The sequence below is a fragment of the Trachurus japonicus genome, chromosome 7 (assembly GCF_045865225.1).
Source record: "Trachurus japonicus isolate A0001 chromosome 7, Traja_1.0".
In the NCBI taxonomy this organism is placed as follows: Eukaryota; Metazoa; Chordata; class Actinopteri; order Carangiformes; family Carangidae; genus Trachurus; species Trachurus japonicus.
Genome location: NC_140913.1, coordinates 2,807,699 through 2,834,988, shown reverse-complemented (window position 1 = coordinate 2,834,988; position 27,290 = coordinate 2,807,699). Strand labels below are relative to the sequence as shown.

The following is a 27,290-nucleotide window of genomic DNA, read 5'->3' as shown; positions in this document are numbered from 1 at the left end:
CCCTCTGTCCACATCCCTCTCACTCCTCAACTCACCTGCTTCCATTGTTGCTTTGCCAAATGGCCGCTGGGGAAAAACGGCTTCTCTGATGGACTACTGGTGAAGAGCCAAGCTGCTGAGGCAGCAGCTCCTTATCCGTCTGTATCGGTGGCTCTGTCTGGGTCTCTTGGACCCTCTTTACCTCTCTGATCTGCAGGGAGCTACAAGTAGTTCTGGACGGGACTCCATCAGACATTAATGACTATGACTCCGCCCCCACCTGTGACCTGTATTTTCATGTTGTCTGGCTTACAGTGTTGGGCATGTTACTTTTAAAATGTAATTAAATATAGTTACTTGTTACTTTCCCCCAAAATAACAGAGTTAGTAATGGAATTACTACATTATAGAGGTAACTAATTACCAGAAAAAGTAACTATTGTGTTTACTTTATCTATTTTCTTTTCTTTTACTTTTATTTGCTCTTGCTTTTAACTCTGTTTTTAGTGTTTTGTTTGTTTTTATTCTGTCTTATGCTTCTTTTTTTAATGTTTTGTCTTTATGTAAAGCACATTGAGTTGCCTTGGTATGAAATGCGCTACATAAATAAAGATGCCTTGCCTTGCCGGTGTGTTTGGCTCCTGTTGTAATGTTCACAGGTCCACAGGAGGAGCTAGTGCTAACTCAGTCCAACAACAGCACCCAGGCCTCGCAGGTCAAAGTCTCAGGAAGAGATGGATGGATTAAGGAATGGGCTGGACTCTACGTTTGCTGCAACCTGGTCACAGACCGCATCAGCACCTGAACCTGCACCACTTATCTCAGCCCACAACTTGCCCCCTTCTTTCCGTCCACCCTGCTGTTTCTACCCCTCCTCCCCCCCTCTGCCTCTCATCTCTTCCCATTTTCTCTCCACATCACTGTCTGACTTAACTGGACTGCAATCCACCCTTCCTGCTTGATAGTGAGAAACTATCGACTGTCAGTGGGTGTGTGTGTGTGTTTGTCTGTCTGTCTGTGTGTGTGTGTGTGTGTGTGTGTGTCTCACCCCAATTGCTCTATCTTCTTTGTACTGGAGGAAGGCGTTGGTTGTTCCTTTCTTTGCCATGCGGATCCGAGCCAAACGCACTTTCTGTCGAACAGAAACACACAGGAAAACAGCTCTGTCAGCACATCACACACACACACACACACTTGCAGTGTATGGGAGCACTGAGGTTAAAGTGAAGCTCAGGTTTGGATGCTGTAACATTCTGCTTATTTCACAGACTGGAGAACAGGAGCAGCAGATCGTTGCATCAGCTGCTCTCTGAGCTGGAAGTGCTTTCTGACTGATGTCAGGTTCAACACTGATTGATGGATTTATGGCAAATTTAGCATTAACATTTAGAAGAATATTTTTCTTTTATGTGTAAACCAGACTTTCTGTGCCTGTAACTGTTCAGGTGCTGACTTTTTCTACATCAGATGGATACCTGCTGGTATTTTAATCATGTGTGACCATATTAATGTGTGATATAGTGGAGCTCGCCTCAGTAAAAACATCAGGATCAACAGCAGAGTGTTTAATAGAAGAGAGGAAGAAGCTGTTATTACCACAGGGAAATGACATTATTGTGGCAGAAAGTGATAAATAACAAAAGACAAGAAGCTACAGAAAAAAAAGAAAAGTAATAAGGCTGATAAAAAAAAGTGCTGGGATTATTGTAAAGGCCTTGGTATATACAGACCGCAGTGTGTCCTGTTTAATGAACAAAACCATAAATAACAGATCAGCCTCAAAGCAGCTAAAAAATAATGTTCTTTGGCTGAAACTACACAGGAGGAGAAGATGAAGACTTCGTAGTGGGGCCTTAACATTTCATTTAAAATGTGACAGCACTTCATTTAAAAGTGAAATAATGACATGGAGCAAAGTTCTGCAGGAATGAGTCCTATTAGCACGTTATCACTTCCTGTTCCCTCACCCTGAAGTCTCTGGGATTTTCGAATGTGTTTTTGGGAAGATGACTGAAATAAGGCACATTTTAACTATTTATTCCACAACTTCAAATCAGTCAGTAAACAGCCCAGTCCTGATTTCTTTAAGCTTTTATGTTGAAAAAGGCCGGTGGCTAACAGGTGTCTGGACGCCATCATGAACTGATCATGTCACCAGCCTTGTTGTGTCATTCTTAAAGGGATATTTCAACATTTTGGCAAATTCACCTGTTGCCATAATCCCTATAGTCATAGCAGTAGGTTCGTTACCTTTATTTGTCGGTGCAAGCTGTTTTTCGATCAGCGGGTCAGAGACGTGAGCTGCTCAGCTAACGCTACGGAGGGATATGGTATTTCCGGCTTTCCATCAAATACACAATCCAACAACTCCAAAACGCTCTCATGGACAGGTTCTGACCTACACATTCACCACGCTATGAGATAATAACATGTAATAACATTACGACACACACATCGACACTACTTTCGCTTTTGAAGTCACTCTGTCGAGCAGCCGTGTCTGGAATGTAGTTCCGGGTACGTATTTACCTCAAAAACAACTCTGTCTTGTAACGTTCCATTATTATTTCATAGTGTGGTGAATGTGCAGGTCACAACTTGTCAATTGGTTGTCAGAGCATTTTGGAGTTGTTGGATTGTGTATTTGGTGAGTTTGATGAAGGAAAGCCCGGAAATACCATGCCTCCATAGCATTAGCTGAGCAGCTCGTATCTCTGACCCGCTGATCGAAAAACAGCTTGCACCGACAATTCTAGGTAACAAACCTACTGTACTGCTATGACTATAGGGATTATGGCAATGGGCAAATTTGCCAAAATGTTGAACTATCCCTTTAATGATTGTTTCTAACGTTGTAAGAGGAAAAGCCTCTGTACAGTAGACAAGAATGTTGAATGTTGGGGTGGTGATGTTGAAGTCATGTGACCATGATGTAGCTACTTTCTAGTCTAACATTAGTTTTTTACATCTGGTGACTGAATTTAGGATTCAAACATCATTAAATACTATATACTGTACAGAAGGGTATATATATGTAGTATATAGACTGTGTAGGTATGTAAATGAAAAGAAATTAAGAGCCATATGAGGGTGGAGGGTGGGAATATATAGTATATATTTTGGAAATACCCCATTGGCTGTTTGAGGAAGAAACAGGGTGGTTTGGACTCCAAAAATCTGTTGACTATGCAGTACCATATTGATAAAAAAAAACTGTGGGTATTGAATCCAGTTTCTAGCTGCCACTACATGTAACCATAGAAACCATGGAAAGATAGTTGCAGTCACATGAAGCCAACAGACCTGCTGTGCTCTCATCTTGTCTGCTCTCTGGTTCTGGTGGTAGATGCGGCTGAAGTTGGAGACGATGACGGGGACGGGCAGAGCGATCACCAGCACGCCGCTCAGGGAGCAGATGGAGCCGAAGATCTTCCCGGCGATGGTGTTGGGAACCATGTCACCGTAGCTGGAAGAGGAAGAGACAGTCACATGACCAAAACTCCTCTAACTGTCGTCAAGAACAAAAAAAGTCTTCTCCACAGCTGCTGCACTGATCCAAAAGTCATCAGAGAGTTTACACTCGTGAAACATTTCTGGATTGATCCAACTTGGCCTCTAGTTTCACAGTGCAGTTCACTGCTTTGGAACTTTTTTGATTTCTTGCAAGAGTGCATGCTGGGAGCTGCTGTTGACCACACTCCTCAAGTTGTTATGGACATGATGAATTTTTTATGCAGTGAAGCTGAAGATCTGGTTTTTAGGTTTGTTTTATAGATAGATAGATAGATAGATAGATAGATAGATAGATAGATAGATAGATAGATAGATAGATAGATAGATAGATAGATAGATAGATAGATAGATAGATAGATAGATAGATAGATAGATAGATAGATAGATAGATAGAACGATAGAATGATAGATAGAACGACAGATAGATAGAACGATAGAACAATAGACAGAACAATAGATAGAACGATAGAACAATAGATAGAACGATAGATAGAACAATAGATAGAACGATAGATAGAACGATAGAACAATAGATAGAACGATAGATAGAACAATAGATAGAACGATAGATAGAACGATAGAACAATAGATAGAACGATAGATAGAACGATAGATAGAACGATAGATAGAACAATAGATAGATAGAACGATAGATAGAACGATAGATAGAACAATAGAACAATAGATAGAACGATAGAACGATAGATAGAACAATAGAACAATAGATAGAACGATAGAACGATAGAACGATAGAACGATAGAACAATAGATAGATAGAACGATAGATAGAACAATAGAACAATAGATAGAACGATAGAACGATAGAACGATAGAACAATAGATAGATAGAACGATAGATAGAACAATAGAACAATAGATAGAACGATAGAACGATAGAACGATAGATCGATAGATAGATAGATAGATAGATAGATAGATAGATAGATAGATAGATAGATAGATAGATAGATAGATAGATAGATAGAACAATAGATACCGTAAAACTTCAAATAATGGCCAAGTCCCAATTAGCCGCCGGTCCCAATTAACCGCCGGGTGTAGCAAAATATTTTTTGTATTAAACGCCCATCCCAAATAAACGCCGGGTCAAACATTGTTTTTCTGGTTGCCAAAAATATTCTATGCAAATATAGCCTCCCTAAATACAAACAAATAACCTTAAACGAATTGAAAGGGGTGTCTCGAGACATTAAAGACGGCCGAGGACCGACGAGACGCCTCTGGGTTGCTCTTGCCCGGTCTGTCCACTCCTCTCATCCGCACTTCAGCACCTGTCCTGGCTGCACCGTGTCGGCTCGGCTCGGCTCACTACTCCTCGTTTAAATTACTTATTACTCCATTTAAAGCAGAAGTAAGTGATATATTTGTGTTAATATAAGTCTTAAATAGTTCTATCTTCCGACAGCAATCACTTACATAGAGTGTTTGGTCTGAAACACGGGTCTGTCAGTCACTCTGCTCTGCTCTGAGTCGAGGAGAAAACATTTATCGTATCCTACAGTTTTTATCCAATGAGGAGAGAGAACGGCATGCAGGGCTGTGTGTGCAGCCAAGGAATGCCGTGAATGTGGCGACGTAGGGACGAGGACTGTTATGGTGCGTTCAAGGAAACTCGTAGACTCGTGTTTTTCCGTCCTGTGAAGTTGTATCAGTTTGATCTGGTACGAGTTCACGGGTCGGAAGTTACGAGTGGCCGTTATAGTGACTTTCACCGGTAAAACAGGTCGGAAAAACACGAGTGGGTTGCCTGGAACGCTACAAAGTCGTAAGTTGTGACTTGAGGCTGTAATTTACGATTTCAAAAGCCTGCCTGGAACGCAGCATTAGCGAAAACGACCGGATCACTCACTTCTGCTTTAAAAGTAGACAATTCACTGTTCTGTTCTCATACGCGTGTTTAGGCTATACGTTGCATTATTATAAGCTATACTTCATTCCCTCAAAAAAAAAAAAAAGGACGGAGGAGCGAGCCAACACAGGTGCTGAAGTGAGGGAGAGGAGTGGAGAGACTGGGCGTCCGCGGGGCTCTTGCAGCTTGTGGCGGATGACCGGGGGTCTCGGTCTCCTGGTACCTGTGCGGGCCAGGACCACGGAGGTCAGCGAGACCGAGAACTAGTCTGCCCCGCCTGTATAATGTCTTGAGAAACACGTATCGTTCCACCGCAGCCTGCCGCCACGGACACACTATTAATAAAGGCAGGTCCCGAATAAACGCAGGTCCCTAATAAACGCCTGTTGATTTGAGCGATTTAAGCAAATAAACGCCCGGGCCCTTATTTGGTGTTTTACGGTAGATACTAGAACGATAGATAGAACGATAGATGGATAGAACGATAGATAGAACGATAGATAGAACGATAGAACGATAGATAAAACGATAGATAGATAGATAGAACGATAGATAGATAGATAGATAGAACGATAGATAGAACGATAGAACGATAGAACGATAGAACGATAGATAGATAGATAGATAGATAGATAGATAGATAGATAGATAGATAGATAGATAGATAGATAGATAGATAGATAGAATCAGTCTACACACACTCTCTCTCTCACACTCCCACACTCTATCACTCACTCACACACAGGGGTTTCTGGATGTTGCCTCATGCGGCCTTCACCTTTCATTGTACAGAGCCATAAATCACTTGAAGTGAGAGGAGGAAGAGGAGGAGATTAGAGCGCGGGCAGGAGTCCAGCTCTGTGTGATTGTGAGGAGAAAACACTTTACAGCTGCACTGATCCACATTTCACTGCACAAACCACCGAACATCACCACACCTCTCGCAGCCAAATTCCTGTCTCCGGCTCCTCTGATGGTTTATTTTATGCTCCTTTAACAGTTTGTCTTAAATTCTAAGGTTTTTTATTTATTTATTTATTATTATTTTTAAAAAACAGTCAGTTTCAGATTGTGAGGACTGAGTGGTAGATTGACATCGTCGTGTCAGAGCTCTGTTTGTGACACGGCTCGTGACAAAGAGCCGCCTACTGTTCGCATCAGGTACTGCACCTTTAATCAACTCAAAACTCTCAGGCCATATAAATTTAGATATACCCTTGGCCTGTGGGACATCATTTGGAAACCCTGAAAGAGATAGTGCACCACTTAAATTACAGCAGTGACATCAACAGTGTGCACAAGTTCACAAGAACATTAACATAGTGGGGGTGCTGTCTCTGTACTGCAACATGAATCAAATATGAACATAATCTTAGTGGGAAAGGTTCGCCAACCAAATCAAACTAAACCAAAAATGATTTTCTTACTAATTAATTCCTTGCATGTACAATTTAAAAGGCTATAAATGTATATGTTAGAGTTAGAATGTTGCTGTTTTGGCAAATTGGCCCATTTCCATAATCTCTATAGTCATAGCAGTAGGTTTGTTACCTTTAATTGTCGGTGCAAGCTATTTTTAGAACGGCGGAGCAGAGCCGCGAGCTGCTCAGAGCTACGCTACGGAAGCTAATGGGATTTCTTGGTTTCCCTCATCAAACTCATCAAATACACAATCCAACAACTCCACGCTCTGGTTTTCACCACGCTATGAGATAATAACGGAACGTTACCAGACAGAGTTGTTTTCGAGGTAAATACAGAGACTGCTGCTGAAAAACTGCCCCTGAAGGCATCGTGCATTAGCGGTTTTGCATGAATTTACCTCTAAAACAACTCTGTCTGGTAACATTCTGTTATTATCTCATAGCGTGGTGAATGTGCAGGTCACAACTTGTCTACCAGAGCATTTTGGAGTTGTTGGATTGTATTTGATGAGGGAAACCAAGAAATTCCATTAGCCTCCGTAGCGTAGCTCTGAGCAGCTCGCCGCTCTGCTTCGCCGTTCTAAAAACAGCTTGCACCGACAATTAAAGGTAACAAACCTACTGCTATGACTATAGGGATTATGGCAATGGGCCAATTTGCCAAAATGTTGAACTATCCCTTTAACTCATTGAGTGCCAGACCTTTTATAAAATGGTCAGTGCCAGGTGCCAGCGTTTTGGGGCATTCTGAGTAATATGTCAAGACCCAGAGAGTATTTTGTACTATGACTCTGAAAACACCAAACAGCTCAAAGGAAAGAGGAGACTCTCTATTTATAGGGAAAAAAACATTTGTTTACCTTGTTCCATTCTTGATTTATCTAAAGTTGAATAGAGCCTGGTTGCACCAAAAAGACCACTTTTTTTCTAGAAAGCTGAGAAAAATGCATTTTTGTGAAAGAGAGTCTCTCAAGAAAAACTGTGATTTATCCGTTTTAATTTTGGCTTCAAAAACATGTAAGACATCTGAAAATTTCATTTCACATGTTTTTTTCACCCCCCCCCCCCCCCCCCCAAAAAAAAAGACTAAACAAAAAACAAAACAACAACAACTAAAATACAACAAGTACGAGCGGTTGCTGCCCCCTCAGCCTCTCCTACGCCCCCCTCCCCCTCTCCTCTCCTACTTCTCCTCCTGCTGCTTCCCCTCGTCTCTGAAGGAGGGAGACGTCGTGGCGTCTTCAGCCTCTGTGCTGGACGCGGCCGCGGCAGCGACGCACCGCGCTGATCTCTCGGTTCGTCGTCACGTCGGTTTACAGCAACTGGTGAAACTGACTCCGCGATCAGCCTCCGCTTCAGTATTTCGGTGCTGATCATCTAGATGAGTTTACCTTTCCTGCCTCCTCCGATCACTTCATGCTGGAGCTATGCTAATAGCACCGTGGCTAAGCTTTCCTCCAGCTCCACGTTACACTTGTTCCAGGCTCTGCCCGTCGTTTTTCTCTAGAAATAGAAACTTTTTCCGACTTTTTTATCTCTGTACCGATCGCGCTCGTCTTCTCCTTCTTCTTCACTTCTTGCTCTGATCTATAGTCTTCTTCGTTCTACACATCCCAGAAGCCCCAAAATTACTCACAGTGGGTCTCATTCATGAAACGTGAGCAGCACGGATTTGTGTGTAAACCCTGAGCAGCGCAAATTTACGTGGATTTCCGCATTCATCAATCTTTTAGTAGTGCTGATTTTTTCGTAGCTACTCACAAAATCTACACCTGCTCTGGACTGTGTGTAGCGCTTGTGTAAATGTAGGAATGCAAATAAATACTGCTTGTCACTGTTGAAAATTACAATTTTAATCCATATTACTCTCTCTCATGTTCAAAATACGCCGACGCCTTTGAAACACGTAATTTAAACATGACAAACAATTCGGACACGCACAAACACGTCAAGGCTCCATTTTATGATTATAATAATCTGATATAAAACCGGAAAAAACGTTTTTGTGTTGCTACAGTACAGGCTCGGTGGGCGCACACTTCACCCTGCGCAGCAGCGCAGTCAGCACCGGTTTGGATGGAGCTGTGACAGACGGCTGGTGCTTCTGTAACAATATAACCTGTTACCTGCCTATATAACTTGATGTGTTGATACAACCATGCTCCTCTACAGCTGAGGCTGTGAAGAACCTCCTCCTCCCGTCGCTGCTGTAGCTCTGTAGTTGTGTGTATTTTTTTTTATTTTTATGTTTCATATCGAACTATTCTGGCTTTACTTCTTAAACGGTTCTTTAATCAACCAAGGAAAGGCCTACTTAATTCACTAAATCTGTTACTTCCCTCCACGCCTTTGACCTGTTCCAGTCACACCACTACTAACAGAAGAGAATTAAATATTTTTTCTGGACTCCACTTCACCCAAAATGACTTCGATCCGTGATCTCTCTTTTTTCTCTCTCTCCCTCTTTCCTCGTTTGCGTCATGGCCGCAGGTGAGCAGGATGCACCTACCTCCTAATATGGTGGTCAGGATCTCCTTATATGGCTATTCATGTATGGAGATCTATGCTAATTGCTGATCACCGGGGGCGTGTTGTTAGGTTACGATGGGTTGGCATTCATGAAGTTACACACGTGTTTGCGATCAAAACTGAGTTTCCCGCACCGTTCATGAATCCGGAGTAGAGTTTTAGTAGAGTGAGCTTTTATGTGCAAATCTACACACAGATTTACTCACGTTTCATGAATGAGACCCAGTGTGCGCAACAGCGTCCCCATTTACCAGCCGCAGAAAAGTGCATTTGACGTCTATATACGTCAATGGCACTCAAGCATTGGATTTTGATTGACGTCCATAGACGTCAATGGCACTCAATGAGTTAATAATAATAATTATTATTATAACTTTGATTTTAAACTTGGACCCAGCTCTACAGATTTCTCCTCAGTCTATACTCTAAAACTGATGACGTCTGTGTGAATTGTTTCCCAGGTGATAACAAATGAGGGTCTGTATAAGAGGATGTTCCCACGTTCCTCCAATGAATCATAGTCACTGTGGAATTAAACTATTTCTATTCAGATATGCAGATGAGCTCAGACAGTACAGTCAATCAGATCTGCAGGTAATGAACTGCGGCTCTGTGCTCATGTACCTGCTGCAGTGGATTACGTCTCAGTCCGTCAGAAAATAAGGCCACAACCTCGTCTGCTCCGTTAATGCTCATATCTGTGAGCTCATTTACTTTTTTGTAAAAACTCTCAGGCTAATTTCAAAGCTTTGCAGCATCTCCTTCTGTGCGCTGGGGTTTTGTGGGCTACTGAAATGAAGCTAAATACATTTATAAACATTATGCATTACATTTAAATACACTCATTTAATCAATAGGGATTATTCTGCACCGAGGGATGTGGTTTTTACATGTAATCCAAATCCTCCATAATCTCACCTACTCTTCCATTTTTACATTCAACTGCTGTCCTGCAGCCTGAACATCCATTTAACTCTCCTGTCTCCTTCGTTTCTTGAAAACCTCACTAGGTGGAATCTGTCCAGATGTTTCTATGATTTCTGGACAGCACTGTTGACTGAATTTCAAAATAAGTGAACATGACACCAATTTGGTTCATTTGCTTTCCTTCATTTGAGTGATTCAGTGATTAAAATTAACCCCAAGTATTTCAAAGTCAGATGTTGGACTTTGATACTGGTATTAGTATTGGAAATGGATCAGGTATTGGTGACTACATGGGTCTATGTATTTAATAATAAAGCTGACGGCATTTTTCTCTAAAATCTATTCTTTTGAACCGCTTGGAATAGAAGTTTCCAGGGCACTCATTGGAAAGTACTAGCAGACAAGAAGAATATGTTTCTAATAAACAACAGTATGAAAGGCTTTATTTTGAAGGGGTGTCACAAATTAGAGATTTAAATTTAAAAAATCTATGGTGCTAATGTATCTGTTAATGTTTACTATGTCATACAGTCCAACAGGAATGAGGCAGGAATCATACAGCATTCAGCTGACACACAGTGGGGAAACTGAGGAGCTAATCGTTTCTGGGAGAACAGCCTCTGCTCTGAACTTCACATAATGATAATGTAGCTGCGTGGATGGAGGCTATATGATGTGTGGTTAATGGACTAAAACTGAACCTCCAACTGCCGACTGAGTTCAAACTGAGCCCGATACGGCGTGGCTCTGACAGTGCTGTATGTCAGTGAGCTGGGATCTGCAAGAACTAAGCAGCTCTCAGGTCAGTTTTACTGGACTTCCAGATTCCTCAGCAGGGAGCTGTATTGGCAGCTGAGAGCGAATCGATGGAGCTAACAGAGGGGGCTGAGAGGAGCAGAAGTCATCTGTAACTGTTGGCAAAAAGGGCTCTGCAGAATCGACAGGATGTCAGACTGAAGCCAAACAGCCAGGACAAATCTGCACTGGATCACTAACTGAATCCACCCTGAAAACCAGCTGGACTAACGTCCTGACCCTGACACAAGTTCCCTCAGGCTTTAGGTCTCTGTTACCTCTCTACCTCTGCTCTACAGTGACCAGTGATCAAGGATGCTCTTGGTTCCAATCTGAGTCAATAATCCCTTCCTGGGGATTTGTATAGACCAGGGGTCTCCAACCGTTTTTTCCTCTGAGAGCTACTTTTACAAAATCCGTAGGCCGACAGCTACTTGTGTTTTGCAACATTAATTCTGTACATTCGTAAAACAAAACTCATTCGTAAAACAAAACTCCCACTCTTCATGAAAATAGTATGTTTCTAGCCTCTATCATCCTGAAATATTACTGTCAGGTATTGTCCCTCCCCTATTAAATATGAAAGGAGGCTGAAAACCACAGGTCTGTTCTGATGATACAAGTCAGTGGTCCTGAAATGTGTGTTTAGCCCCGTTTCCACTATGCGGTATGGTACGGGTCGGTACGGAACGGTACGCTTATTTCAGCGTTTCCACTACCATGGAACCGTACTGGTCCCATGGTACCCGTTACCATTTTTGTAACCCTTCTGGTTGGGGTACCTAGCACACAGGACCGGTTCCCTTGGGGAGGAGCCAAAGCACTGCGAGCACAGATTGGTCGAGCATATGGCGTCATCGCACAGCGCGACGGATATCTGAAGCACAACAACACAACCGGACCGCGAGCCAGTGTCTAGTGTAGTAGCCTGCACTACAGTAAATATGCATGGCACATAAAATAAAAAGAGGAGTAAAGCAATATAGCGGCAATATATATTTAAGCATCAAAGATGTTCAATCAAACCCACATAGTTTGAAACAACACAGCCAGTGTCACAACTAAGCATAAAGTCCACTAGCTTAATGCTAACGTATAATGTAAAACACCATAGACGGGCTAACAGAAATTAGCTCCGTCCTCATCCCAGGGGAGAAAACGAGCCAAGTAACGTATCCGCATGCTTTTAGAGGTTTTTCGCTGGCTGGTTAAATTCTTTTTAGCAGATTAATGTTAGTCTCATTGATGAAATTTAATAACTGTGGCAGTCGCAACAGTTTGTTTGAATGAGAAGTGAGCAGGGCTGCCTCTGGGCTACGTAGGCTACTGAAATCACCACATTTACGTAAATAAATAAATGTTTTACAATGAACCGATCAGTCTAATACATTTTATTTTGTTGAGTCAACATGGTTACTGTACATGGCAAAGATTATTACCACTTTATGACTTAAAATTATCGCCACTCTGTTATATCAATCGCTCTGGTTGGCAATAGTCGGGGCGGTGTGTGGAGGCCTTTAGAAGCAGGTCTATGGAGCTGATTGGTCAGTTCTTATCACATAACATGCGGTGCACTTGTTGCCTCCCAAAAAGTTGAGATCTTTCCTTTGTGCGCCACGTCGGACATGCATGAAAAAACAGGCGCGATTCACCATCTGTGTTTGCCGCTACAGCTTCGCTTTGGTTGTGAGCACGCGTGATGCACATCTACATGTAACATCTGAACGGCCCCATGCACGCACACACGCTTCAACCAAAGCGGTGCCACAGGCAGGGACAACCCACGATCAAGTTTTCAAATTTATGTATGATCCATTAATCCTTTGGGGAGCTACTGGGAGAGGGGCTGTGAGCTACTAGTAGCTTGTGAGCTAGTCGGTGCTTGCTTGGAACCAGTTTTAAGAACTAAGAACCGGTGCTTAGGCGATGGTAAAGCAAAAAAAAAAAACTGGTGCTAAGTCACTTAAAGTGATTTAAGAGTATTTTCAGGCTCCAAAACATCAGAGTGGACATAGCTGTGTTGAGGCCTGTTCACAAGACAAGAGTTGGCTACTGTAACATCCAGTTTAATCCGTTCAAAGTGGAGCTATGCATGTTGCTTGGAGTGCATATGTGGTAAAAAAAAAAAACCCCGATAACCCTCCTCCCTCCCCCCTGGCCATGTGCATTTGTTTTCAATGAAGCTGGCAAGAAGGCAATCTGTGGAGCAATGTCTACCGAGGTGGGTAACATTAACAAGGGAAGGCACTACTAATTACCGGGCGTGTTAGTGTTGTAGTGCCGTAAAGCAGTCCATGTTTCTCATGATGAGACGAGATCTGGGACACCGGGTCAGAGGGGCTGATCTTGCAAGGTTGGTTTTAGGCTAAGAGACGCTAGGTGGAAGGCAGAGAGCCTCCATTCTCACTATAACAAGTCATCACAATTACTGAGAAGGTAAAGGTAAAGGTACTTTATTGGTCACATATACAGCTAGTACAGTGAAATTCTTTCTCTGCATTTAACCCATCCCTGAGGAGCAGTGGGCAGCCGCGGTGCAGCGCCCGGGGACCAACTCCAGATTATGAGCCAGTGCCTTTGGTCAGGGGCGCTGACTGGAGGATTAACCTAGCCGACATGTTTTTAGTGGTGGGGGAAACCGGAGTACCTGGAGGAAACCCACGCAGACACGGGGAGAACATGCAAACTCCACACAGAAAGGACCTGGGCGGCCGGGGATTCGAACCCAGGACCTTCTTGCTGTGAGGCAACAGTGCTAACCACTGTGCCACCGTGCCGCCATTTTTTTTTTTTTTTTTAAAGCTGTTTAATTCAAATTAAAATCTTGCATAGTTTCTCTTTAATTTAGCTAATGTCCAGTTAAGTGGAGAACTTACTGTTTGAGGCTTAAATAGCTTGGCTTGGTTTAACTAACAAGTCTGAAACAGTTTGGTTCTGCTGAAGCTTTTGGGTTCATGTGTAAACAAACAAGCTTAAGTGTTCTTACACATTACCAGCAGGTATTTGTTTTTTTGGACTACAGTAAATGGATCTGTAATGAAATAGATCATGATAATAAACATGTCTGCTGAAGGAGCAAAATTCAGATTAGCTGACCTGATCACACCGCAACTAATTTGTTTCAGGTTGTAGCTTTTAATTATTAATAAAAGACAGCGAGGTTCCCACAGAGCAGCTAGAGAGCAAGTGTGGATATAAATGTGAGTGAACGAAGCTTTGATGGGCAGTCAGCCGAATGGAGCTTCTGCCAGCTGTTTCACTTGGTGCAGCTGGAACATCTGTCTGATTAATCTGCAGTTTATAGACCTCGAGCTTGATGGGTTGTAAACTTTACTATGGCTTTTGAAAGAGGACGCACTGAAAGCTACAGAATTCATCAGGTGGTGTCACCTGATGAAGATGATGATCATCAGATGTCAGGGGGGGTCCAAATGACCGGCCAATCAGAGTAGCTTTAATTTTTTGAGGCCATTCAGCAGAATCAGTGCTTTAAAGGGAAATTTAAAGACAGTTGGTATCCATTTGCAACCGTTATATGGACATGCACTGCTACGCCGAGACCCCCTGTAACTCAGAGAAGCCACGGAGGACTCTGAAACTTCTCCCAGCCCTTAGTCCACATGAGGGTGAGTAGATAATGAGTGAATTCAAATTTGGGTGAACTATCCCTTTAACTTCAGTACTTAATGTTGAACGCAGTACTACTCGTTATTGAAAACCTCTATTTCTTCTATTCTTCGATCTGAATTCTTCTTCATCCACTGAGTCGAATGCATTCACAGCAGTATTGTTCTGTTGTGTTGCCTGATATTGAACGGGTTATTCTGTCTTCCTAGTTGTGTGTGTGTCCCTGTCAATCTAATTGCTGCTGTAATAGCTCAGCTCCCAACAGACCACAAAGTCTAATCTACATCTCCCAGAACCACTGTGACCTGACACCAGACCAGAGCTGAAAACTCATCCACAGCACAGCGGGTTGAGCCATGTGGACTCTGTTTTACTGTGTGCCATCAGGTGGCGCTCTCCCTTCTCCAACAGCTGGCATCGGTAATCATGACCTCCAAGATCAGCCATCTTTGATCAGCTGCTGGGAGCTTCCCTGAGCGACCGTCAACGCTAAGTGCTTCAGAGAAAAGCGCATTAGCAGAGAAAAGCTATAAACATTGATTAAAGGAAAGAATCTCTCTTGTCTTGTCCAGAGTCAGACGAGAAGACGGATATCAGTTTCATCTCAGTGTGTTCAGGGCAAAGATAGCTCCAGACTTATTAGCCTATAGCTTAGCGCAAAAACTGGAAGCAAGGGGAAAGTGCTAGCCTAAGTCCATTAAAGCCAAGAAGCTGTTGCAGCAAGTTCACATTTTATTGTTATGTTTGGCCGATACCACACGAGCTGAATCAACCAGAACAACAACTCTATCGTACAATTTGTCAAGTATAATTTCCAAGAGGGTTCCTGCCTCTTAAGCAAGAAAAAACACCAAAAATTCACATTTTCAACGGGCGATTTGTTACTGTCATAGACGGTGGGGAAAAAATGGAAAACACATCAAGTTCAACAGGGGAGTCACAGACACTGTGTATCCATTTATATCCCTGGACCTCCATTAACCATGGACACAATTAGCTTTTACCACTTTCAGTACACACCACACACACACACACACACACACACACACACACACACACACACACACACACACACACACACACACACACACACACACACACACACACACACACACACACACACACACACACACACACACACACACACACACACACACACACACATACACACACACACACACACACACACACACACACACACATACACATTCCCTCTCTTGCAGCCATAAGCGTCCTACTGCTGTTTGTGTGTTTTTATTAGCAGAGAGCTGCAGTAAATCTGCAGCAGCCTTCAGTCTGCAGCCAGGCATTACACGCAATGCGCCTTTAATGGACTGTAAATTAGCTCTGATGCTGTGGCGGAGGCTGCTGTAAGTGTGCACGCGTGTGGGGTGGTGTTCAGCTCAGTTGGTAGAGCACCCGTCCCATACTGAGGCTGCAGTCCTCGCTGCAGGCGGCCCCCGGTTCGAGTCCCGCGTTGAGCGGCCCTTTCCTGTGTGTCATTCCCCCTCTCTCTGCCTCCCATTTCCTGTCTCTCTCAATTGTCCTATCAAATAAAGGCATGAAAAGCCAAAAAAATATACTTAAAAAAAAAAAAGCGTGCGTGTGTGTGCGTGTGTGTGTGTGTGTTTGCATAGGTTAACTTTATGAACCAGTTGGAACTGAAGTCTCTGTAAATTAATTCTCATCTACAAACCTCCCACCACTGTGTGCAAATGAGGGGTAATCTGCCGCTGATGGAGTCTCCAGCATACACACTGTTTCCTCCTGTGTGTCTGATAAAAAACTATAGTGTGTGCAGATATTTTGATATTTGATGTAATGACAGAGACTTTTAAAAAGTGAAACTCAGTGTCTCTAAGAAGTTGTTAAAGATTTGATCTCATCAGTTTGAGCCAGAGGAGAGAAGTCAGAAAGTGATGAGAGACAAACTAACACACTGATGCTGAAAATCAACACAAATCAATAGATTTAAACTCTGAATGAAGTTTACAGACTTATTCAGTTTGATTCTCCCTGTCCAACTGTCTGCAGAAAAATAAAGGAAGAAGAAAAAGAAAAGAAGGTCAAGAGGTCGACCAATCACTCTACCCAGAATCCCATCAGGCTCTCTCTCTCTCTCTCTGTATCTCTCGCTTTCTGTGTGAGAGAGTGGTAAACAGAGAGAGAGAGAGACTGTATACAAACACACATCATTCATACATAATAACCCCTGACCCCCACCCCCACCCCCACCTCCTGCATATGAGTTACATTGAATCCAGGTTTATATTTAACTCATTCTGACAATAAATATGTTATTGATTTATTTTATTCACTGACCTGAAGAGCTTTACCACACACACGCACGCACGCACGCACGCAAAGAGATACGAGCAGACGTAACGCTGGACCGACGGAGCTCCGGAGCTGCAGCGGCTCCTCACACAGGCAGAGCCCGTCTGCAGGCCTCTTTGGCCGGGCAGACGTCCGTGCTCATCGCGGTAGAGAAAACCATCGCTAATAAACATACCAGCAGGTTTTTTAGACGTTTACCACCGTGTGGTTATTCTTTTTAGGAGATAAATGTTGGTCTCATTGATGAAATCTTACAATTGTGGCAGTTGAATTAGTTTGAATGAAAAGTGAAGCTGTGAGAAGGAGGAGGATAGAGAGGAGCAGTGCTGCGGAGCTCTGTAGTCTATGTGCACAAATCACCACATTTACATCAATAAATAACTGTTTTACTATGAACTGACCAGTCTGCATATATTTTTAATGTATTTTATTAAGTTATATTACATGTTGCATGGTTACAGTAGCCTACATGGCAAAGACTACTCTATACCATCTTTGGTTAGGGTGAGACTAGGTCATGGGCACATTTCATTACACAATGTAGACTGGTCAGATGCAGACTGGAGATCTGGCAATTTGCCTACTGCAGATTTAGCTTTTGTTTGCATAATACATTTTGGCCAAATCAGTATAGGTACTAGTAGTAGACATCGTCATGGTAACGCAATGCTGAGGGAGTGGGTCATTTGCATTTAAAGGGAGGGGCCACTGAAACAGACCGTTTTGCACAGCCCTGTTTTTGAGAGTGCTGTGATGTTTGATCTTTGGGGTATTTTGACCGAAGCACGTCACAGACATGTCTATAAGACACCCAGGAACTATTTTAGTTTGTGCAAAAAGGAGCATAATAGGTCCCCTTTAAAGATTAGCGTTACTTCTCGTAGTTTTATATTTACAATCAGGAGTCATGTAAACATGATGTATCGCTCGTCTTTTCCGGTCAGTCGCCATGGAAACATGACGCTCTGTCAGTGGTGTGGCGTTTGGACCAGAGTGAAATACAACTTGGTACCCATGCACTCCTGCCTCCAGCACTTGTCACTTTGGGCCAGCACTTTTGCACCTTGCACTTTATCTCTCTTTTGGTCCCCCTACCCATGGAAGTGTGGCAAAAAGGTCAATGATTTATCTTGTTATAGTTGTTTTGTTATGTCCTTGTTGTCTGCATTGTTATGTCGTTTATAATACTATGTTTTTCTGTCACTGTACTGTTTTTATGTTTTGGGACTCCGGATGGAAATTAGCATTGTTGCTATAATCCGGCACATTTACATGTTTTTATATGTACATTGATGTGCACTGTCCCCACCCAAATAAACAAATAAAGTAAAAGTAAAACATACGTGTGTACGATGAAACACCGTATCACTGTATACCGCCAGTATGTGTGAGAACATACACCGTGGCTGCACTTAGTGCTATTATATAGCCGCAATGGTACTAAAAATTGGCATAATAAATTCCTTTGGATCGGAAAAATGTTCATTTTGGTGCATCCCTAATACATTTAAAACATGAAATACTATCAAACATATTAGAATGGATATAAATATCTTATCAACCGATGGCTAAAAAATAAAGGAGATCGGGTCTACAAATTAAGAGCGGCCGCTTCTTCATTAATGTCGTCGCTGCTTCAGAGTTGGGGCAGACGCACAGTAACTGTCACCTGTTACCATTACTATAGCGACGAGCTAAAGTCTCCTCTCCTTCAGCCTCCTGTTCTCACTACACGCTGTTCTGTTGTCAATCAGCTCCACTAACTTGTATCATCAGAACAGACATGTCCTCTGACTGTGGACCACTGCAACTGTGTTGACCGTGCCACATCTGTGGTTGCCATGACAGTGAGACTCACTCACCCTGCGACAGATGTTCAACCTGGAGAAGTCAGTCAGACCAAACTCAGAGTTGGTCTTAAAAATGTCCCAGGTTGTGACTGCAGAGAGGTGATTAAACCAGCTGAGACTGTCACTGTGTGTGTGTGTGTGAGAGAGAGAGAGACAGAGAGAGTGTGTGTGTGTGTGTGTGTGTAGAGCTGCTAATGGTAAATAATGGATGGCAGCATTAGAGAGTTTGTAGCTGGTTAGCACAGAGAGGAGGGGAGGGAGGGGAAAGTTTGTATTATTTCTCTTTCTCTCTCTCATACATTCCCTTCTTTCCTTCCACTCTCGTGCCCTTTGTATTGTCTCCTCTATCTCTCCTCTCATCTCCTGTATCCACCCCCCCCCCACCCCACCATCCTCCCCCTCCTCTTTCTCTGGGGTCATTATCTGCAGCTGCCGGAGCCAAGTCTCCGTCCTGCAGCAGGAGAGGAGAGAGGAGGATAACACATCGAGTGGATGCTTGACACGAAGCCAGAGGAGAGAGGAGGAGGAGGAGGAGAAGGAGGAGGAGGAGGAGGAGGGAGGAAGGAGGGAAAGACGAGGTTGAGTGCAGAGGGACGAGAGAGGAAAGAGGAGATGGAGAGAAGAGCAAAGAGAGGTCAGGAGAGAGGAAGTGTGAGGAAGGAGTGGAGGAGAGAGGGATGGACGTGGAGGTATAAAAGCTCAAATAAATCTGGAAATATTCTGGAAGCGAGTGAATCTGGTGTCACTGAGTCCAGGGCTGGTTTCAGACAGTCAGGTCGTGGGTCAAGTCCAAGTTCTGCCAGAGGTATCAGACATGAACGTCTAGATAACTCATTTAAACTCAGCTGCACTTTTAGGATGTTTTACATCATGTCACATTTTTGTAAATCACAGTAAATTCTGCATAAATCTAGGTGATATGTTGGTTTATATGTGACACTGATATATTAGGATATGTCACACTGATGTATCTGTGTATTGATATGACATTGAACATCTTCTCCATTGAATTTTAAAAATGCATCATTTGAACCTTTGATGCTTCGCTGCTTTTTAGAGATTCGATTTTCTCTGGCAATGAGCAGCTCAGCAAAACAAAAACAAAAAAACAAAAAAAAAAACAGATGAGGAGACATGTGTCAACCTGATATGATACCAGCATCACTATATATAACTGACACACTGAAGGACAGAGGAGACCGTATGTAGTAGATGATCACAGAAACACAATGTTGGTTATAATTATATTATGTTAATAATTTAGCAGATGAAAGGCAGTATGTTGATGCTCTCTCTCTCTCTCGCTTGCTGTGTGTGTGTGTTGCTTTGAATGAGGACTAACACAAGTCAAAGAAAACTTCATGTGGAAAAACAAAGCAGCGACATAGCTGCCACACACACACACACACACACACACACACACACACACACACACACACACACACACACACACACACACACACACACACACACACACACACACACACACACACACACACACACACACACACACACACACACACACACACGAGGTACAGTTTGATGTTGTTTCTCTTCAGGACCGGTTCACCTGCCTCCATCCTCAGTTACTGCATAAAGCCCATTGAAGGCAGAATGTTTTACTATTTTCAAATACTCAAAAATTGTTGTGTGGGACAATTCTAACATGTTCTGAAATGCACCTCTCTGACGTCCTCTAAACGTGCGTTCTGAACAATGAAGTTATTATGAATCAGTGCACTGTTGTAAATACAGCCATCATAAGGTTGTCCTTACAGCGATATTTTTTTCCCCAGGATGGTAGGGGAAGGTCCCGCCTTTTCCGCCTCTGATTGGCTAGATGGGCTCCTTTTCCGCCTCTGATTGGCTAGATGGGCTCCTTTTCCGCCTCTGATTGGCTAGATGGGCTCCTTTTCCGCCTCTGATTGGCTAGATGGGCTCTCTCATGCTGGCAGGCTGTCAGCAATCTACCAGTGTGATAAGTGTGTGCCGTCAGATTTATCGACCACAAATCACCTTAAATGTGCTCCTAGCTACTTTCTGGACAGTCATTTTGTACGAAAACCGGTTAGGCAACAGTAGGCAAAAGGCCTGGATCTGCCAGGATCAGGGGAAATGGTTGGGATTAGGGCCAAAACGCAGATCCAGGCCTATCTATCTGGACTCTCTCTACTTAGCTGGACTCTACGTTACTTATCTGGCCTGTCTACACTCTACCTGGTCTTTTTACTAAACTTAACCAACTCCTTTCTTCATTGCTAACCAATGGCACACTTGCACTTCTCACTCAAACTCAAATTTATCGGAATGTGAAACCAACGGGGATCGAACTGGAGTCTGCAGCACCGCAGGCGAAAATGCAAACCGCTACGGCAAGGCGTCACTGATAACAGCAACATAGGTTTGTACGTATTTCAGTTTACTTGCAGTACTGGTGTGAGATGACGTTTCGCTGTCAAATCAAACAACCAATCGGAGGAGAGCTCATCTAGCCAATCAGGGGCGAAAAAGGCGGGACCTTCCCCTACCATCCTGGGGAAAAAAATATTGCGTTGTTACATGGTTAAGTGATATTATCAATCAGAGTGGATCGGTGAGGTGGAGCGATAACATTAACTGTTATGTTATTCATTCACTTCAAGCCAACAATGGGTTTCCCAATTAATCAGCACAGAGTTTTCTGAAGTGTGTGTGTGTGTGTGTGGGGGGGGGGGGGCAAAGGAGAGAGTGAAGGAAACACCAAAGAGAACTCCATGCCAGCATCTGAAAACAATTATCCCACAATGTCTACAATGTTTGGGATTATTGTGTTGTCAAGACAAAGAAGAAGCTGAGTTACATCACCCACACTCACTCATCCTAAACTGCTTATGGAACTGTGTGATGTCACAGCAAAGCAGCTGCCAGAAGACAGAGAGGAGGAGATGTGACACTAAAGCCTGCCACACACATAAAGATAATCGGGCTGATTTTGCCCCGATTTTCCCCCTTCCGACCACGGACAGACATCGCCCGATTATCTTAAGGTCTTAAGATTATCTTATAAGATTCTCTTGTAGTGTGTGGTGTGTTAAGAGTCAAAATTCCCCCGACAATCGGCTCGGAAAACGTTCGGCGCCGATAATCGTAAGTATTAAACATGTTCAATATTTACGATGATCTGGGCCGACTTCGGTGGCCGTTTCAATCAAAAGTCATCTTGTGTGTGGAGAGCCGGTGTTGTGCGGAGAAGTGCCTGCTCACCGAGCTCTGCATGCTGCTGCTCGCGGCAACAAGTCACTTCTCCACACAGCACCGGCAACCCCACAGAGAGCCACGGTGCAGCCCTGGTGTTACATGAGGTTCACACAGACATTCACGTATACACAGGAGGTTTCCTGGTGGCCGATAGCAAAGACAGTAGCGCTCGTAGCCGGCAACAGCCAGCAATACAGCAGCCATGTTTAAACGATCATGTGACCGCCGCTCACAGCCCGTCATGTGACAGCGCACGGCTCCCTATTGGACAGCCGCTTGACTGCTCGGTGTCCGGAGCCACAGACACACAGACACACACAGATGGGATCGTTGTAAAGGCTGAAGTGTCCCGCTTTCATTAAAAAAAAAAAAATTACGTCGCTCTCATTGTCCATTCCGGAAATAGACCTGAAAGAGTAGCTACAACGACACCCCTGGTATCGCTGCTGATGCCGGATTGTTTTCTGACCAGAGGGTCAAGATTCTGAAAAATCTTAATGTGTGTGGTGAGCTGTGTTTGGAATATCGCAGCACACCACACACAATACGATCAAAACTGTTCAATCACAGATTTTTTATCTTCATGTGTGGGGTCTCTCACAGTTAATAAATCGGTTGAGATTTATAAAATCTTTATGTGTGTGGCAGGCATTACCTGAGACGGTGTTTGGTTCTTAAAACCGCAAATACCTTGTCGTCTTGGACTTTTATTTCATTTCTAGCTAGTAAGTAAGTAAGTACTTTATTTGTATAGCACCCTTCTCAGTACGAATACACAGAGTGCTTCACATCGTAGATAAAAACCATCATACAGTACATAACAATACGCAGTAAAATATAGAAAGTACTGTGCATATTACATAGTAACAGCACATATAACAACATAGGAAAACATCATGTGGCACTTGATCGACCCGAGGGGGTCGAGGCAAAAACAATGTTAAATGAGAGGTGAGTCACATCCCACAGCATCTAACACCCAAAAGCCCTTTTAAACAAAAAAGTCTTCAGTTCAGGGCAAATCTTATCTCCAGTGGGAGCACGTTCCACATCTTCGGGGCCACTGCCCCAAAAGACCGGTCCCCCTTAGTTTTCAGACGGGTCCGAGGGACTGACAGGAGGCCCTGGTCTGCAGATCTGAGGGAACGACTGGGGGTGTGGTGGTGAATGAGGTCACAGATGTAGCTGGGGGCTTGGCCATGGAAAGCTTTGTAAGTGAGCAGTAAAACCTTAAATTGAATTCTGAAGGATATTGGTAACCAGTGCAACGAGGCGAGTATGGGAGTGATGTGACAGGACTTTTTTGACCGGGTGAGAAGTCTGGCTGCTGCGTTTTGAATGAGTTGAAGGCGGTCGATGGATGACTGATTGAGGCATGTGAATAATGAGTTACAATAGTCCAGTCTAGATGAGATGAAGGCATGAATTGCCATTTCTAATTCCGAGTGAGATACTATGGAGCGGAGTTTGGAGATGTTTCTCAGATGGAAAAAGCAGTTTCTGGATAGTGATTTTACATGTTTGTCTAGGTGCATGGATTGGTCGAATTGCACCCCGAGGTTCCTGATGTCTGTATGGATGTGGTTTTTGAGGGGACCCAGATGTTCTTGTACCTTGGCTGTAACACTGTCAGATGCGATGATTAAGACCTCTGTTTTTGTGGTGTTTAACTGCAGGAGGTTTTTGGCCAACCAGCCCTCAATGGCTGCCAGGCAATCACTGAGGATGCTGAGGCTCTGTAGGTTTTTTGGGTTGAATGATAGATGGAGCTGGATGTCATCAGCATAGCAGTGATGGGAGATGCCTGGAAACTTTCTGATGATATGACTGAGGGGGAGCAGGTAGAGGGCGAATAGGAGAGGGGCCAGAACGGAGCCTTGGGGTACACCACAGTGAAGGGGGGTGGTGATATTTAGATGATATTTCTTCTCTCATTTGGAGCCTGGATTGATTTTGTGTAATAGACAGAAGTGACACATCCACTCTCATGCATGTGGAGAGCGGATGTCACCAGGTAGTAGTCAGGTTTAGACCCCGTTGGGGAAAAAAAAAAAAAAAAAACTAGCAGCAAACCTCAGGTCTAGGCCTGTAACGATACACCAAAGTCACGATTTGATTCGTATCTCGATTTCCGCACGGTTCGATTCAATTCGAAATTTATTAAGGTTAAAAAAAGAAGAGATTTTGATAGCAAAAACTGGATTATTTATTATTAACAACAATATATAACATTAACAATTATAACTAGGGCTGCCCCCAAAAAAACATTATTCAATTAAATTCAATTGAATTTTATTTATAAAGCGCATTTCATGCACAGGGCAAACTCAATGCGCTTTATAGTTAAGCAATTATAATACAATGCAATTTAGCCAAAATCTCATTGGTCGATTGGTCGCAGAAAAAAACAAACATTTGGAGCCGTGTTTTGTCAAAATTAAGTCAAAATCAATATGACTGAACTGTATGAAAGGCTATAGGGCTTTTAATTTGAAGGGCCAGATACAGGAAGTGGTGACAGGCACTCTCGCTGTCAGTTTTTTGTTGTTGTGTTGTTGTTGTTTTTTTTACACAGCACGGCAGGTCCAGTCCCTACTTTTTTTTTCCTTGTCAAGAGCGACTTTTTCCAATGTTGTTCCAGATGAACTGGTCAGCTCAGTACCTTCCTCATCTGTGTTTATTGGTGATAAACGGGCATAACGGTAAAACCCGACCGACTTGTTGAAACTAATCAAGTTCATAAGCTGTGTGCAGAGCGATCTGGCTGTGTGGTGTGTGTGTGAGTGACTATGGCGGAACGGGTCCGACGGAAAAAAAAACAAACAGCCACGGAGCTGAATGGGTGTGTCGCGGTTCTGCCATTTCATTGGTGACACAGGTTCGTGTCTTAGAGTGTCGCGGTTTCGGTTTCGACACGTGTATCGTTACAGGCCTACTCAGGTCACATGGGAGTTCTCCCCAAAGCTTTGTCAAAATCCAGCAAGTAGAAAGTGAACCTGGCTGAATGAAGTGAGTGATGCATCATCTCACCGGCAAACACACTGATCCAAACCCTGCTAACAAGCTCTAAGCAAGGCATCTGACCCTGCAGCTGCCTGCTGGCAGTCAGCCGTCGTGATAAATAAAGGTTTTACAAAAGGGGGGAAACTCTCGGGAGGACCGGGTCAGCCCGGTTATTCTGAGACGCTCTCGTCAGTACGTTGAATATTTCATGGTCGGGATTATGTCATCCTGCGCCGAGCGATGATACCAAGAAACAGACAGAGACGGACGAGAGAGCAAAAACAGAGGAGGGGAGAAGGAAGACACGGGGAGACGGGGAGACGGAGACACAGGTCCAAACTTCAGACACAGTTTATCTGTGAGCAGAGGAACACAACACAGACCAACAGACGTCTGCTGCTTCCCGATTGGAGGAGATAGGAATCCATTAGTGCCGCATCAGCCAATCGAATACATAGACCGATCCTTATCTCCCACCTGGAATAGGGTAGAGAGCCAATCAAAATCTAATAGAGGGACAGACAGCCAATGGTAATTAGTTTAGAGAGGAGAGCAGGAAGGACAATTAAAGTGCAGGGTGATCCCTGTGATCAGAGAAGAAGAAACCCAGCTGTCGTCACCCCACACACACACACACTCACCAGGGGAGGCTATCCAGATAAATACATGTGGCCCCCCCAGGGGTAAAAAATGCCCCCTGATGGCCCCACACACTGGCCCATTGTGCAGTGACTATACTATATAAACCCTTGGGGCCCCTGATAACATGTGTATGCTGGAATTGGTGTACTCACTGCCTGTTTGTGAGGCGTTTAAAGCGATAGTTCAACATTTTGGCAAATTCGCTTATTGCCATAATCCCTATAGTCATAGCAGTAGGTTCATTACCTTGAATTGTTGGTGCAAGCTGTTTTGAGATCAGCGGGGCAGAGACGCAAGCTGCTCAGCTAATGCGACAGAGGTGAATGGTACTGTTGCTTTTCCCTCATCAAAATCATCAAATACACAATCCAACAACTCTAAAACGCTCTGGTGGACAAGTTGTGACCTGCACATTCACCACGCTATGAGATAATAACGTATAATTATGTAACATTATGACACATGAAGCAAATACTCAGAACTACTTGCGATTTTGAAATCACTCCGCCCAGCAGCCGTGTCTGGGATGTAGTTCCGGCTACGCATTTGCCTCGAAAACAACTCTGTCTCGTAACATTACATGATTATTTCATAGCGTGGTTAATGTGCAGGTCACAGGTAATCACTTCTGTTGCTCTGTTGTTCACTGAGCAGCTCACATCTCTGCCCCACAGATCTCAAAACAACTTGCAACGATACTTAAAGGTAATGAACCTACTCCTATGACTGCAGGGATTATGGCAACAGGCGAATTTGCCAAAATGTTGAACTATCCCTTTAAGAAACATCTATAAATTGCAATATTGACCAATAGCATAACTGGAGACTTTCAGGGAACACCTGTACATTGCAGCATCCACTGATGATATGAAGTCGAGGCGTTGAGGTGATATTTGGAAATTGTAGCATTTGTACCCGACCCGAGTCACTTTCATATTTTTTCGACCCGAACCCGGCCCGAACCCGCGGGTCCGGTCGGGTTTGTCAGGCTGGCCTGACCCGTTGAGAACTCTAGTTTAGGGTGCATCTGTACATTAAAGCATCTAGTAAATTTAAGGCAAGAATGGGAAATCTAGAAGTTTACTGTCTGAATTTTAAGTGTTCGAGGAACATCTGAAATTTGTAACATCAACCAAATGTCACAAAGCATTGAGGGCACATCTGTCGATTGCGGTGTCTATGTATCTGCAAGTGTGGCATTTAGGGGACATCTGGAAATTGTAGTGTCAAGTATGGTTTGTCAAGGATAGTCTGTGGTCTGACTGTTTCTCCCAGCTTTAGGCAGACGCTGGAGCGCTGTGGAATATGTGAAAGGTACATTAGGGGAAATGTAATCCTGCCCTCTGCCTCCACAGTTTGGGCTGGGATTGTTCTTCACAAGGACACCGGTATCGACCGGACGGGGTTTTTATCATCAGCTCAGTTTGTTTTTCCTCTTTGAAAACTTCTATTCTGGGTTGCAGCAGGCTGCTAAAAGCCTCGCCGTTCTCCTCCTCTTTCCCTCCACCTCCTCCTCATCTTTCCCCCTCTTTCTTCTCCTCTCACCTTTTCTGC

The 27,290-nt window shown here is 43.6% G+C and overlaps 1 protein-coding gene across 1 annotated transcript in view; it reads right to left on the bottom strand.

Moving 5' to 3' along the window:
- The window catches only part of kcnd1 (potassium voltage-gated channel, Shal-related subfamily, member 1), a 90,892-nt gene that overhangs the window by 11,097 nt on the left and 52,505 nt on the right, over positions 1–27,290 (bottom strand). The window contains exons 4-5 of the mRNA XM_085780801.1: positions 3,283–3,445; positions 1,028–1,111 (exon numbers count right to left, since the gene is read on the bottom strand). Of these exons, the coding sequence (XP_085636927.1) occupies positions 1,028–1,111; positions 3,283–3,445 (247 nt within the window). The remainder of the gene's footprint in view (positions 1–1,027; positions 1,112–3,282; positions 3,446–27,290) is intronic.